The sequence below is a fragment of the Gobio gobio genome (assembly GCF_949357685.1).
Source record: "Gobio gobio genome assembly, chromosome: 20".
Lineage (NCBI taxonomy): Eukaryota > Metazoa > Chordata > Actinopteri > Cypriniformes > Gobionidae > Gobio > Gobio gobio.
In genome coordinates, this window is record NC_137113.1 from 22,151,882 (window position 1) to 22,168,047 (window position 16,166).

Below are 16,166 nucleotides of genomic sequence, written 5' to 3' on the forward strand. Positions count from 1 at the left end.
CCTGATTTTGCCAAGTTAGATGTGTTCTTGGGTCAAAACATTTTGTTGATCCTGGAACAACATTCCTGTCCGAAAATGTAGTCCTACGCATCCCTACCCCTAAACCAAAGCCTACTCATAAATGATCCCTAAAATTAGAGGGTAATAACAAATTGAATAACATTGATGTAGAAGCACCAAACCCTGGTTGTAAGCCTAAACTTGACAAACTGTAAACTTGTCCCTAAAATCTGATTGGTTAAATGGAATGTTGTTTCAGGATCAACAAAGATGTTGATTCAGGGACATGTTGCACTTGGTGAAATCAGGTTCTGCTACTTGGCACTCCCATTTACAGGCACCTCTCCTGTCCCCATGTTGAAAGAAATTGGGAGTAAGGTGCAACGGCGCTGTGTAAACGTGATTTGTTATTGTAGTTCTAGAGTCTAGACTAAATGTGAACATGCATTTATTTCACTTGCACAAAAACAGATTCCGCATTCCACAACCTGAATAAAACGGTAAAATGCAGACAGATAATTAAGTTTAAATAATACAAATGTACTATATGAATTTAATCTCACTTTATTTAACCAATGTCTTTGCCCACACCAATAAGCAATAAGCTTTCTGTTTATATCAGGAATGTTGAATGCCCTCTTCTTGCAGGTGTGAATTTGCATTTCCTTTAACCTGAGTCTTTCACTTTTTGGTGTGAAAGTGCCAAACATGCAAAACCTTTTTTTATTGTTTTTGTTAAAAAACAAACAAGCATTGCCCAGCTTAAGAAAAGTAGCGCATTACTTTCCATAAAAAAATCAATGCAATTAGTTACTTTTTTTACGGAGTAACACAAATGTTATGTAATGCTTATAACTTATTCCAACGTCGATTGAGACACACAAACAGAAATGCTTAAACAATACATTACTACTGTTTCAATCTAGTTGATGTGCTGAGCATCCATATTGGATTCTGAAGTTGTTGTTGCGTTTCCCCAGAGTTGCCCAGTCACAAATCTGATTTGAAGGGGCATTCCAGTTAAAAGTTCCCACTGGGAACTTGGAATTTCCCACTTCCGAGGACAAATGGAACATGCCATTAATCTAATCATAAATCGGCTGGATTTTTGGCTGTAAATATTTTTATAGTTAATCAGCTGGGGAAAAAAATTTCTGGAAGTAATTTGAGGTTATTGGGACCTTGAACAAACCATTCTGTGAAAAGGATGATGGGAAGGGCTATAAATGTCTTCTCAGTTTCAACACACATGAGAAATGAAATAATAACTATTTGAATGGATGGAGGTTTTTATATTTTTTTATTTGGAGTAGTGCGTGTTTTAAAGCAGCCGAACCGGCTTGTTAAAATGAAGAAATGTTTTTATAGTTAATCAGCTGGATCTTCCCTATTATTAAAATGATTAATAAAGCTTCGTAGTTTTAGTTATCGTCCTTGGTGTGAACCAGCCTTAAAGGGTTAGTTCACCCAAAAATGAAAATAATGTCATTTATTACTCACCCTCATGCCGTTCCACACCCGCAAGACCTCCGTTCATCCACAAATGAAGATATTTTTGTTGAAATCTGAAGGCTCAGTGAGGCCTCCATAGGGAGCAAAGCAATTTACACTCTCAAGATCCATTAATGTACTAAAAACATATTTAAATCAGTCCATGTGAGTTCAGTGGTTCAATATTAATATTATAAAGCGACGATAATATTTTTGGTGCGCCAAAAAAATACTAAATAACGACTTCTATAGTGATTGACCGATTTCAAAACACTGATTCATGAAGATTCGAACCGTTATGAATCAGCGAATCGAATCATGATTCGGATCGCGTGTCAAAACGGCAAACTGCTGAAATCACGTGACTTTGACCCACTGAATCGACTCGCTGATTCGATACGCTCCGAAGCTTCATGCAGCAGTGTTTTGAAATCGGTTATCACTATACAAGTCGTTATTTAGTTGTTGTTTTTTGGCGCACCAAAAATATACTGTACTCACATGGACTGATTTAAATATGTTTTTAGTACACTAATGGATCTTGAGAGTGTAAATTGCTTTGCTCCATATGGAGGCCTCACTGAGCCTTCAGATTTCAACACAAATATCTTCATTTGTGTTCCGAAGATGAACGGAGGTCTTACGGGTGTGGAACGGCATGAGGGTGAGTAATAAATGACAATTTTCATTTTTGGGTGAACTAACCCTTTAAGGTGGTCCTAGTGTTTACTATGAAAACTATATCTTACTGTATACTGCGGGCATATGCACTGTGTTCGGACTGCTGTTTTCTATTTATTTATTTATTTATTTTTCAAGAAAGAGGTGATAATCACAGCTGATATTATTTCAGAAACATCCATCACCTTGGAACTGGAAGGTCATGTCTTGTGGGATACGTTATTCCACACAGTAGCCTAATGTTCTTTTTGGGTAATCTATGCATACAGAATTTTCGCACAACAGTGCACAGAATAAATTCTATATTTTGCAGCCACAGTGAGTGTGTATGCATTTATGCAATGTCTGTTGCTGCTGTTATGACCTGCTTTATGTTTTTGGTGGATTACAGCGCCATCCAGTGGTCAGTTGTAGTCCCAGACTCTAGAAATTCCCAGAAAACCTGACCTGTTTTTATATTCTTAATGTGTACAGAATTAGCCATAGTACTGCATTAATATAATCATGATTTATTATAAAAAACATGTAGAAACTCTATCAGTCATCATTGAAATGTGGAATCGAGCACATTCAGCACAGACACGCTTTAAAAAAAAAAAAAAACATTAACGATTATGACTTGAAAATAGATTTTTAAAATGATTTTTAAGTGTAATATTGTTGCAGTAGCTATCTGCTTTCTGTCTTCTCTGTGTGTGGCTTTCTCTCTGTCCACTGTTCCCTTGACTTGCGGCATTGAACCCCTGGCCTTGATACATGAGCCATCTCTTCATAACAGATTCCTCTTCTTTGTGGACTTCCTCAGCCCATTTAAAGGTTTGAGTTCAGGGTGCCGTGTAGCACAGCTGCTGTAACTGCCACACACTCCCATCGCTCCCCTCCAACACTGAGGCAAACATTGCTGCCTAAAAAAAAAAAAAACCCAGCAGAACAACAGCTCTCTGTCTCAGAGCTTCAACATTATTGCAGGTGCAAAGATAAGAACAGAAGCAGGACTTGGACAGAGTGAAACTCACTCCTAACTTGGCGTGTGCCTCAGTTTGTGTAAAGCAGCCTGTTGTGCTTTACTTTATTGTGGATGTCCAGTTAAAGATTTATTACAGTTACCGCAAGTCCATTTGATTCAAACCTCCCATACTCTCTCTCAGACATCCTCTCTCATACTGCGGGGTGGCCAGCGAGGTTATTGTGACCTTGAACAAACCATTCCAGTGCTAAAGTACTGGAATATTTGTGAAAAGGATGATGGGAAGAGCTATAAATGTCTTCTCGGATTCAACACACATGAGAACTGAAAGAATAACAATTTGAATGGACCTGGAGATTTTTATCTTTTTATTTGTCAATGCGATTACATTTTTTACGATTTAAAAAAAGAAACAAATATACAAATCACAATTCTCATCTCAAAAACTCGCTCGTCGGTTCTCAAAAGGTCCTCAATTTCATTTTTTTAGCATGTTGTTCCTCTGCCAGCAGCATCAGTGCAAAGCCTTAATGTGTACATTCTTACATTCTTCCATGGATGACAAAAGTTATTCTGTGTTTCAATTACTTTTGTGATCTTTCATTTGTATGGAAAGACCACTGAACATTTTTTCAAAATATCCTCTTCTCCACAGATGAAAAAGTCATACAAGTTTGGAACGTTGTGAGGGTGAAATGTGAGTTTTGGGTGAACTCCCTTTAAAATGGACAACTTTTCCACTTAAGAACAGTGAGAAGTATTAATTAAATTGACAATATCTAATGCTGCATGCTTGTTAAAAGATTAAGAAATCTACATTATTCATACTAAAGATATCCCTTAATCTCAATTTTTGAACACTGGTGCATGCAGAATATGTCAAAAGTCAATCAAGCAGCATCTTGTGAATGGTGTACTTCTAAAGACATCTGAATCAGTTGACCCGAGGGGTCAAGACCTATAATATTATGAGACGCCTTTACCCTATTTAATGCCGTAGAAACCTTCAAGAATTTATATCCAGATTCCACATTTTCCTTATTTATCCTCATTTTCGCCTCGAGCAGCACATGGTTTCAGCCGGTCACACCTGAGTTATGGTGGTCGGTGCACTTGGCCGATGTGCACCAGGGAGTACAGTGTTCCATCACTAGTTTTTGGCGAAGGCACCATGGCTCCGTTTTGCCCTGAAGAGATCTCTGTGCGGTAAATGTGCGCGCGTGTTTTAAAGCAGCCGAACCGGCTTGTCAGAATGAAGAAATCCCGCCTGAAAGTTTTAGTGAAGAAGGCGTAAAGAAATGGGTTTGAGCAGGAATTTATGGGGTAAAAAAGCACCAGCAAGACTTTGGCGTAAGAAACCGTGATTAGCGGTAGTTTTAAGGCTGCGGAGATGGCGAAAAACGAGATGGGCGCCATGCACAGGAAGTCGGTGAAGATGAGCACGGCCATACGCTTGGCTATACGCATGTCTGCGTTGGTAGGAACGAAGGCAGGGTTGCGGACGGTCAGGTAGATGCGCATATAACAGACACACACAACCAGAAAAGCGGCTACGTTGATTAGGAGCAACAGCACCACGTATCCTTGTGAAAGCACAGTTTCTACATCCATGGGCAAGCAGATGCTGGTCTTCCTGTAGCTGCTCACTCCTAACATGGGCATCAGGGCAGTCAGCAGGGCGAAAAGCCACCCCGCTGCTATTACTGCACAGGCATGGCGCAGGCGCAGCTGGCGTTCCAGCTCCATGGCATAAGTGATGGTGTGCCAGCGCTCCAGGGTAATGGCAGTCAGGGTGTAGACGGACAGCTCGCTGGAGAAGACCGTGAAGAAGCCGGCCACATGGCACCCTGCTCCCGTCTGCCAGTCGATGCCATAGTTGTAGTAGTGGGACTGTGTGTAAATGTCCACGCCGGCGATGAGCAACAGGTAAATACCCATGCAAAGGTCTGCGAAAGCCAAGTGGCACATTAGAAACCTGGGAACGGTCAGTTTGTAGCGGCTTGTGAGGAGCACCAGGAGGACAACCATATTTCCCATGATGGCCAGTATGCTGATGAACCAGATCAGAACACGTAGGAACGTAAACCCCATGATGTCTTCGCATGGGTTGAATGCATCTGGTGTGGGGTAGCAGGTCACTTCTATCACATCCTTACAGTGGTCTTTGAAAAAATCTGGCTCCAGGCGGAGGGCACCGGGATCGTTACAGATTGGATTCTTCACAGACCTGTGTGAACACAAATAATATCTGAGTATACAGTAGGTTTTCAGTGTTAAATGAAGAAAAGGAACAATTCTGTCACTATTTACTTACCCTCATGTTGTTTCAAACCTGTATGACCTTTTTCCTCTATGGAACAGAAAAGGATACGTTTAGCAGAATTTTCACGCTGCTCTTTTCCATACAATGAAAGTGAATAGTGACCAGCTCTTAAAACGACAAAAAGACTATTTTATAGACTATTAACTATTCAAATTAGGCTATTAACTATTGGAATATTGCAATGCAATATGTGCTTCTAAAGTCTTCTGAAGCTAAGAGCGCTTTGTGTGAAGAAAAGCGTGAAATATGTTCAGTTAATGGGCCCTATCATACACCCGGCACGATGCAAGTGTTTTTTGCTAGTTTCAGCCTGACGCAGTTATCATTTTCACGTTATTTAAATAGCACCCATCTGATCGCCTATTGTCTGAAAAACGAGGTGTGTTCAGGCACATTGTTGGCGAGTTGCTATTTTGAGGCAACTGAGAATGACTGCACCACTGACCAACCAAAACCTGGTCTAAAGTCAATAGTGCAGTATTTTATGTGTTATTTAAAGGGCGCGTTAGTAATATGCGCCTATATGCGGGTGCACAACGCACGTACGTTCTGATTATTACGCACACATTCATAGGGACGCACAACAGCATGTACAAACCTTAATTATACAATTGAATAAACAGTTAAAAAGGAATTTATACCTGATATTTATACCTGTACCCACATTGGACCAGCGGTTTGGAAAACGGATAGATGGATGATTCAGATGCGAGTGCCATCTTTTGGTCAGACGCAGGAATTAATTTGGCACTCGACCCTCACAGTGCATTATGGGTATTCTCTGGCCATTGAGTGTACAACAGTTGTACACTCGTTATTGTGGTGCATTATGGGATTGAATGAGTGCACTCGATAACGTCCACTATGATTTTGGACACTACAAATGGCTGTCCCCTCAAATAGTGCCCTATTTACGGGTATAGGGAGCGATTTCGAACACAGCAGTGGCTCTAGTCATGTGACCAAAAGTGCATATCTTATTGGCCAGTTTTTTTTTGCAGCGTGACGGAAAAGCGATTAGAACCTCTCTCCATAAATAAACTCTGACGCGTTTATGTTTTGTGTCAGTCATAACGGACTCGTTAACAGTTGCTCTTCCAATTTCATATGTTTATCGCACCGAATATTTGTTTAGTTGTTAACAGGCATTTATGGTGCTTTTTGGTCATTTTGGCAGCATCTACTTACAGTGTATGGAAAAGAGCAGCGTGCACATCCTGCCTAATAACTCCTTTTGTAAAGGAAAGAAACCACACAGGTTTGGAACAATATGAAGACGAGTAAATCATCACAGAATAAACAGTTGTAATGTAATTGAATGTAATTTTGTAATTGACTTGTGCTTCTTGAAGTTTTTGAAGGCACAGCAGTGGCTGGGGTAGGTCAGATTGGCCTGCGTGAGCTCAGTAAACAGCTCCAGGCTTGGAAGCCTCCTTAGAGAGTAGACCGAGATGGCTGTCAGAAGCTTAAGGGTCTTCAGCATGCTTTCTGGAAGCGTGTGGACGGCAGTACGTGAGATGTCCCTGTAATGACAGCAGCCATTTCAGTGTCCAATGCAGGATTGGATGTGCGTAGATTGTTGTTGAACTATATGCACACTAATAGTGTACAAACCAGGTAACTGAGGTTAGTGTGAGTGTAACAGGAATTGCTGTGAGAGCTTGTCCTGAGGACATAGAGTGGGTGTGTGGTGCTCCAGCTGGTGAGTTGTATTGTTGTTGAAAGTCAGAGTTGTTCATGCTTACAGAACGATGGGGCCTTCAGCTCCTATAAAGGCGTAACTGTGGATATGACTCAGCTGCTGGTTTCCCATGAGAAAGCTGTGAGAAAGAGAGAGAAAGGGATTAGACGAAAGATTAGAGGTTTTATGTGAGATGCTAATTTATAAATGTATAAAACATGTAACTGGACTCACAGTTTCTCAATTTTGGTACCATTGAATGCATAGCTGTCTATCTCACGAATCCCATTCTTCGTTAATCTCCTACAAGGGTACATTAAGTTACACCAGTTTCCAAAAGTTTGGGATCGGTACGTTTTTTAAAAAACTTTTTAAAATAGATGTCTATATTAATATATTTTAATTTTCAGCATCATTACTCCAGTCTTCAGTGTCACATGATGCTTCAGAAATCATTCTAATATGTTTATTTGGTGCTCAAGAAACATTTTTATCATTATCAATGTTGAAAACATTTATGCTGCTTAAAAACATTTTTTGTGGAAATCATGATACATTTTTTAGGATTCTTTGATGAGCAAAGTTCAAAAGAACAGCATTTATTTTAAAAAGAAATCTTTTGTAACATTATAAACCTTAACTATCACTTATCATTTTAACGCATCCTTGCTGAATTGTCTGACCACAAACTTTTAAACGGTAGTGTATATAAAGTAAAAATCTGGTTACATTTTTATTAGTCAATATAATGTCATTTTGTGTATAATATAATATAAATATTTGTTTTTAACAGGTAGTTTAAAAGCAGTTGAAGTTAGCTTGTTTTTGTCATGAACTCCAAGACTAATATTTATTTTAAATGTAAGTATAGTGTGCTTTATTCAATAAATCCACAACCCGTCACATCATTCATTCCTCGCATAAAGAATAACTCATTGGGAATAATCAATCACACAGCTGCACTTACAGCTCAGTTATGGTGGCACTGGTCAATCCGAGGAAAGCGTTACTGGGAATTCTCTGTATGTGCATGTTATCTTGTAGATCACTATAACATAAATTTGATATAGCATAGATTTGAACAGTATATAGATCATTTCTTTGTATATTTACAGATAGTACATTTTGAGAATGGACATACACCTGATCCAAGTCAAAATATATACATTAAGACAGCGACACAGCATGAGTAGAGACTTACAATAGAAATTCAAGAGCGGCAGAGTTGATTTTTGAAAAATCAGGCAGGATTTTAAGACCAGTGTTTGATATAGTCCTGGAGGAACACACACATACATACACAGAGTTAGGTTTCAGTATCTTTGTGGGGACTCACCATAGACATAATGATTTTTATACTATACAAACTGTATTTTCTATACCCTAACCCTCATGGAGAGGGAATCACAATTTAGGTGATCTCAAGTTTGACTATCCTTGTGAGGACATTTGGTCCTCACAATGTAGGTTAAGCAAGTCCTCTCACACACACATGAAGTCAAGATTAATGAATGTAATACATTAGTGACATTTGTATTTTGTCTGCATCTGTAGCCTTTGTTTCCTGTGAGAAATGTGATATGGATATTGACCTGTGCTTAGGTCATTCCGCTTTTACTGAGGACTCTTAACATAACTCAATAGGCTGAAACTCATGTGGGAATATACTCCCTTTAATTTGCCGAACCACGGCATGAAAACAAAATGATTCAGAGTTTACTAGACAAGAGTAATGAAGACAGAAAATAACTCACAGATACCGTAGCTTCGGAAGTCTCCAGAAGGCATCTTTGTGTATCACAAGGTTTTTGGATTTTGTAATCGTTCTGTCAGATAGGTGGTTAGTTGGTTATTTTGTGTTTCATAATATTTACTGCAATATTTGATTCCAGCATGTCGAAAAGAATCACGTAATGTACACATGCAGTGCAGCGACGTACATTTCCTGTAGCTCTGTCAGGTTGGAGAAGGCAAATGCTTCAATTCGCTCAAGAGCACCATTCTCGGACACCACTCTGAGGAGAATAATAATCATTAGCAACAGATATTATTATGAGCAGTTAACATGAATGTCTAAAGCTTGATTGCAATACATCAAATTGATACAAAATCTTAATAGACATGCCATTCGTTCACCATATGCTCTATGAAGAGCACTGAGAGGGATTCAAAACACTCTACAAATACTGATTTGAGAAATAAAATGCATTTACAATAAAGAATCCCACTTGTCAATTTCTCTCACTTAGGTTTTGCAGTATTTTCCTGTGATACATATCTCCAGTGTTTGGGTCACTGTTAAACATCATGTTCCATATCAAAGTCTAAACATATTCAATCAAGACTAAATAGCATGTGTTTATATGCGGTTTTGCAAAACTAAGCCAAAAACCAAAAAGAGTTTTTGATTGACTGAATCCTTTCTAATCTCCATGTGCATTCTTGCTGAATGTACACATCCATGCTTTAATAGTAAACATCTCAGACTGTGTCCTTCACTCTTGCACTTACATTCTCGTCAGCTCGTGTAGCTCAGATAGGGCTGCTCGGCGGAACACGCTGATCTGAGTCAGTTTGATCTCCCTGTGCAAAATTAGATAGAAGAGATGTGATTCACCATCCAAAAATGTGTTACAGTTATAAATATCACAATCTATTCAAAGGTGAATCTTTTATGAGCAATCAGATATAAAAGCTGGCATAGCTATATCAGATATTGCTGTTTTGTTTAGTTTTGCATGCCCCAGATCACCAATTATTTAATTTCAATCTATTTTAATAAGTCAGTTGACTCTGCTGCCATTTCGGTAAGACATCTGGGCAGCGATTTCCTATAAGTAATGGGCATATACAACCATAGTTGGTATTTACTTGAATGGAGAGTGCACTATGAAGTTTATTGATACCAAACAGGAACAGACTGGCTGAAATCACACTGTCAATTCGTAACTATTTAACATTACAGTGAATTGGTGGCTAATTTGCATGAATTCAGACCTTGGTGATTCCTTCACATATGCACACATTTCTGTGCAAATCACAATGTATGAACTCATACATTTTCTCATGAGATCACACTGGCTCACATTATCAGAATGTGCATGTGTGTGCTCTTAAAAACTATTTCCAAGTTTATTGTGAGTGTAAGTGTATATATGTGCGCGCGCGTGTGTGTGAACTGATGAAAGTTAGTATGAGCAGAATGAGTCATAGCAGAAACTAGGTCACTCAAGATGTGAAATGTTATGAGAAATGGTAACGCAGTTACCAGTAGCCTATTTACAGACAACTGCAAACGATCTATTTACTGTCAAGCTTTTGTGTATTTGTTTTTGCACACAGCCATTAGTGTCTGTGTGTTCTTCCTGTGGATATTCATTCCTGTAATCCCTCGGAAATGCAGACAGCCCAATTACACAAAGCACACTGAGTGCCTTTTAAACAGATATGGATATTTAAGATTTGAAAAATCCTTATATCTTTGTTATATCATTTTGATTCTTGTTATTTTTTACTTGTTTTGTCCCTGACTGAGTTTAGGGCGACCGGGCGGGGTTATCTGCAGGGCTGACCTGTGGCGGCAGCGATCATTATTTTTATTTTTGTGGTTTTGTTTGGTGCTGTTAGTGGTGCAGAAAATAGGCCCACACACCGCAGCTGTAAGAACTCATCACACATGACAGAATCAGGGTTATTAATATAAAACCATAAGAAAATCAGGAAACAAATGTAACATATAAGTGAAATAATAAAAAAAAAATTCAAATCATTTTCAAAAAAATAAAAATAATTTTGTTTAAAGCTTCAGTCTTTAAACAGAACTGCATGCATCATGAGGAAGAACATTGCAGCCGGAGCTACTACTCTCTGTTTATGTCTATGGCAAGTCACGCAGGGACTGTGCTCCTCCGCAGCGGTTCCTACCTGACCAGGCTGAAATAGTCCCAATATAAACACTTATTATAAGTGTACCATAATGATTCAGGGTAAGACAAAAACACAGTTTGGAAAATGGATTCATGTTATACATTCTAATTATATAAGTTTTGTAAATCTTGAACATAAAAAAAGTTACGGACAGCAGCTTTAATTTTAAGTAGTAAAAAAACTCTAACTAATCAATAAAAATATATATAGCCAGAAAATATAAAAATATAACTATTTCAAAATATTGACGAAAACTATAATAGTATAGCCTATGAATGACCCTGGGAAGAATGTAATGTTTTAGAGACATTTGCCTTGATATTTTGCAGTTATAAAGAGAGAAAACATCTGCAGCCTGAAAAATTCCTATCAAAGCACATGACTGTTCGTTCATGCGGTGCCAAGTAGAAAGTCTGAGAGACACAAGCTGAAAAGCTCTTGTTGCTCTTTCCAAAATGGAAAAGTAAAGAAGCCTAAAGCAATGAACACAAGGTGTAGACAGCCATTAGTGTGAAATGTGTGATCAAGCTGAGCATCTTGAGATTCAGCTGGGCAACCTTATCTAAACTGACTGACTGTCAGCTCAAAACAGAAATACAACCCATGATTAACCTGCTTGAGGAGCCAAAGATAGTTTTTTTGTTTACCTCTCTCTCTCTCTCTCTCTCTCTCTCTCACTCTCTCTCTCTCTCTGGCTGAAATGGGCAAGCTCACACCGAACTATGAGACTATATGAATCGCCATGGTACTCACACTACACAACAAGTTTTTTTGTCGTCTGTCGTCATCTTGTCTTAAAGGGTTAGTTCGACCAAAAATGAACATTCTGTCATTAATTACTCAACCCTCATGTTGTTCCTAACCGATAAGAACTTCGTTCATCTTCGGAACACGAATGAAGATATTTTTGATGAAATCCGAGAGCTTTCTGACTCCTCTATAGACAGCAGTTGCATTACCACTTTCAAGGCCCAGAAAGGTATAAAGACATTGTTATTAAAATAGTCCATGTGGTTCAACCTTAATGTTATGAAGCAACGAGAATATTTTTTGTATTCGATAGGCTACTGTTCATGTGAGCACCACAACGCATGCGTGTGATGCTGACGCAGGAGCTAGCCAATGTTGAGCAGTTGTTCTGCCGTAGAACTCAGAAGTGTTGGACTGTTTACTCTACGTCAACAGCGTAGGAGTACGAGTTGTTGTATAAAGTTGTTATTTTTGTTTGTTTTTTGCACACAAAAAGTATTCTCGTCGCTTTGAAACATTAAGGTTGAACCACTGGAGTCACATGGACTATTTTAATGATGTCTTTACTACCTTTCTGGGCCTTGAAAGTGGTAATAACATTGCAGTCTATGAGGGGTCAGAGGGCTCTCTGTTTTCATCAAAAATATCTTCATTTGTGTTCCGAAGATGAACGAAGGTCTTACGGGTTTGGAACGACATGAGGGTGAGTAATTAATGACAGAATTTTCATTTTGGGAATGAACTAACCCTTTAACAGCACTCATACTACACAACGCCGATAAAACGTGCACAAATTACAAGATCTTTGGCCAAGCGGCAACCCTGACCAACAACAAAAACCTTTTCTCACACAAATTCACGTAATGACTTAATGCGATACATTTGACATTAAAAAAACACAGTCCCCTGTATCAGGCTTGAGAGTTCATTTGAGGGACGATAGCCTTGAGATTACAAAAAAATATTCTGGGTCTCACAACAGAAACACGTATTCCTAGTCAATCACATTCTTTCCAAAACCACAATAACAAGCTCTGGAACAATAACAATGTCATTTGAGATTCTCAGATTTTGAATAATGCTGTCAAGCTTGTTGTTACTTTCATTACTATACGACGTTCATTAAAATGATTATATATTTAATAATTTTATTTAAAGTTTGAAAAATAGCACACAAATCAGTATAATACATTTTCAACTTTGTCATTTTCAATGACAAAAAAGCTAAATAAAATAATGAATCCAATACGTGAAAAATGCATATTTAATTTTGTAATTCAATACTATTTTATAGTAACTTTTAATCATAGTAATATTAATGAAAATTGCTTATGCTGATTTATGCAGCTACTTCTACTTGTATTTAACCATTGCCGTTTTATTTTATTATTATTTACTGTATATACTGTTATATCATTTATTAATATTTTAAATTATCTTTTATATTTTGTAGTTTTAATTTGTTTAATATTTAGTAGGCTAAGTCTGATATGTGCTTTTGTCATTTTTCTTATTGGTTTATTGTTTTATTTGATATTCTTTAGCTTTGTTTTATTTCAGTTTTAGTTTTTGTCATTTTAGTACTTCAACTTTGTTTATTTCAGTTACATTGCTCTTTTTTGTTAAAGTAATTAATTGAAGTTTTAGTTAAAAATGACAACACATACATACTGTAGCTTCAACATCCAAAACAACTATGTGCAGGCATTAATATTTGAAGTGGATGTGAATGTTTTTAACGTGGAACTTTGTGTCCTTTGATATTCAATACCTGAAATTCTATATCTAGATGTATACACTATGTGTTTTTAACATGCATTTGTGGGTGTGTGTGTTTGTTTATACTCACACAAATGTGGTATTTTTCGGTATATTTCTTGGCATCTCGTGGACCTCTTTGCCCAGACAGAAGACATAACGAGTTGTACCATTAAATGAGCAGAAATGAGATCCAGCAAACATGCCTTCTGTGTGTGGTGTTGACCAGCCGAGACTAAAGCAGAGCATCATCAACAAGACCATCCTCTTTCTCATCTTCTCTTGTAGGTGGAAGGGTTTTTACAGTGTTTGTGAACTGAGGCCTTTAGTGTAGCGTCCTGAAGCAGCTCTTGGTCTTCGCTGATGTTCAGGTGAGGGCTGGGCTGGACCGCTCAGACTCTATTTGCGTGGTGTTTTGAGGTTGTAATGGTCTGTTCTTGTGAAGCCGCAGGAAGGCTGATCTCTTTCTAAGAGGCGTGTTGGTCAGAAGCTCTACAGCCAGAGTCACGGGAGACCTTGGAAGAGAGGTCCTCCTCTGATAACAAACAAATGTTTTGTTCATTCCTCCCCTCCAAACCTAATTTCTCTCCTCCTCTCATCGGTTTCTTCAGGTCCTCCCCATACTGAGCTCCAAAAGTTCTAGAAACGCTACAAAATATTGCCTGTGGCATTGTGAAGTCACCATAGTTTTTTTGCAATATTAGTGCAAACTACTTGGTAAACATCTATTTTTCCTTTTTACATCTCTGCTTGTGCACAAATTCTCTTTCTGGAATCAGATAGACATGTAATGTCTTTTTTTTGTATAAATTATACCTGGTTTGGCACTAGTTGGCTTGTAAGTGCTGGTCTCCCTCAGGCAATGACTTGAGCTGTTTAGTCTTAGAAACTTTGTTTGAGTCTGACATGTGTAAGTTTGATAGTAGTGAACTGTGTGTTCAGACACACCAAACACACACACTAACGCGTTGGGTTTTCGTGTTTTATGGGGACTTTCCATAGACATAATGATTTTTATACGGTACAAACTATATATTCTATCCCCTGACCCTAAACCTACCCATAAACCTACTCATCACACAAAACTTTAGGCATTTTTACATTTTCAAAAAACATCACATAGTATGATTTATAAGCTGTTTTCCTCATGGGGACCATAAAATGTTCCTACAATGACATTGGTTTCGGATATTGCCATCTTTGTACAGTTCATTACCAGATTTACCAGGACAGCACGCACACACACACACACACACACACACACACACACACACACACACACACACACACACACACACACACACACACACACACACACACACACACACACACACACACACACACACACACACACACACACACACACACACACACACACACACACACACACACACACACACACACACACACACACACACACACACACACACACACTCACTCTCTGCAAGTTCATATGGAGCTCTTTTGTGTCAAATATTAATGAAAGTTTAAAATGCATTAAACAAAGAAGAGTACAAATAGAGATTATTTTAAATTAACAGTACAAATTGGATTGCCAGAAATTCATTGTAAAAATGTAGTGACAGTGTTTTAGGCATGATGGTATTTTGGTGTGATTGTCGCCTGGACTCTTAGGGTGGGTTTGCAGAGTGGACCACGTCCCCCTCCTAGAACCCTTACGGAACCAGGCCCAATTTGAATGCCTGTATGTTTTTTTTGGTTCATAACCACATATTTAATTAGCGGCATCTAGTGGTGAGGTTGTGAATTGCAACAGCCCGCGCTCACCCCTCCCTTTCGAAGCACGTAGAGAAGCTACGGGGGCCAACACAGGACAAAAATGTAATCGTAAGAGAGAGCAGAGAGAGAAGTTTGTCCCTTTAGGGCTACTGTAGAAACACGCTGCCGCAAAATGCCGATTTCACTGTATAGTGACCCGCAGTATATGTAGATAGAAATGGCTCATTCCAAGGTAATAAAAACATAACGGTTCCTTATATAAGGTCTTTATACACCACTGAAAACATAGTTATGTATTTTATTCTGCATTTCTGTCAATAGATCCTCATAAATACTACACACTGCACCTTTAAAGTCCGTAAGTTTTACCTCTTTGCCGCCATCTCTGTTTGAACCCTGAAATTGCAGTTATTTGCGGCGTTATCTTCTTTACGTGGGTTGTGCATCGGCACGGCTCCGTAGCGTGGAAGAATCTAATGTTTTGAGGTGTTTTGTTTGGGTTGTCTATCTACGCACCAGTTGTCAACGATGATTGTCGTTTTGAAATTTCTGGATTACACGCCACCATCAAAAAAGTTTAATTACATTCCAGCTGCTGTAAGAAGAGGCCACAAACGATCCGCCACCTGCAGCATCCACACACGATATATTACCTACTAGAACAGACTCTTTGTTTACAGACGTGATGTAATGACGCAAAGATCGTATTTACCAGTACCACTCAAATTATAAGACCTTATTACAAGCTTACTATTGTGAATTGGGCTAAGATAAGGAGGTTATGTACTTACACACAAATTTATTTTGGATCATTTTTAACCAAAAAAAGTTACAAACTGCAGTTTACA

General features: G+C 38.4%; 1 protein-coding gene across 1 annotated transcript; it reads right to left on the minus strand.

The window, feature by feature from the left end:
• Positions 1 to 3,513: 3,513 nt before the first annotated feature.
• On the minus strand, positions 3,514 to 14,019 carry fshr (follicle stimulating hormone receptor). The gene is made up of 10 exons (XM_079845715.1): positions 13,670 to 14,019; positions 9,655 to 9,726; positions 9,084 to 9,158; positions 8,898 to 8,969; positions 8,345 to 8,419; positions 8,111 to 8,191; positions 7,378 to 7,446; positions 7,208 to 7,282; positions 6,800 to 6,985; positions 3,514 to 5,366 (listed from the first exon to the last, which is right to left on the minus strand). The coding sequence occupies exons 1-10, from the start codon at positions 13,852 to 13,854 to the stop codon at positions 4,235 to 4,237; spliced, it is 2,022 nt and encodes a 673-aa protein (XP_079701841.1). The 5' UTR covers positions 13,855 to 14,019; the 3' UTR covers positions 3,514 to 4,234.
• Between the last annotated feature and the right edge of the window lie 2,147 nt (positions 14,020 to 16,166).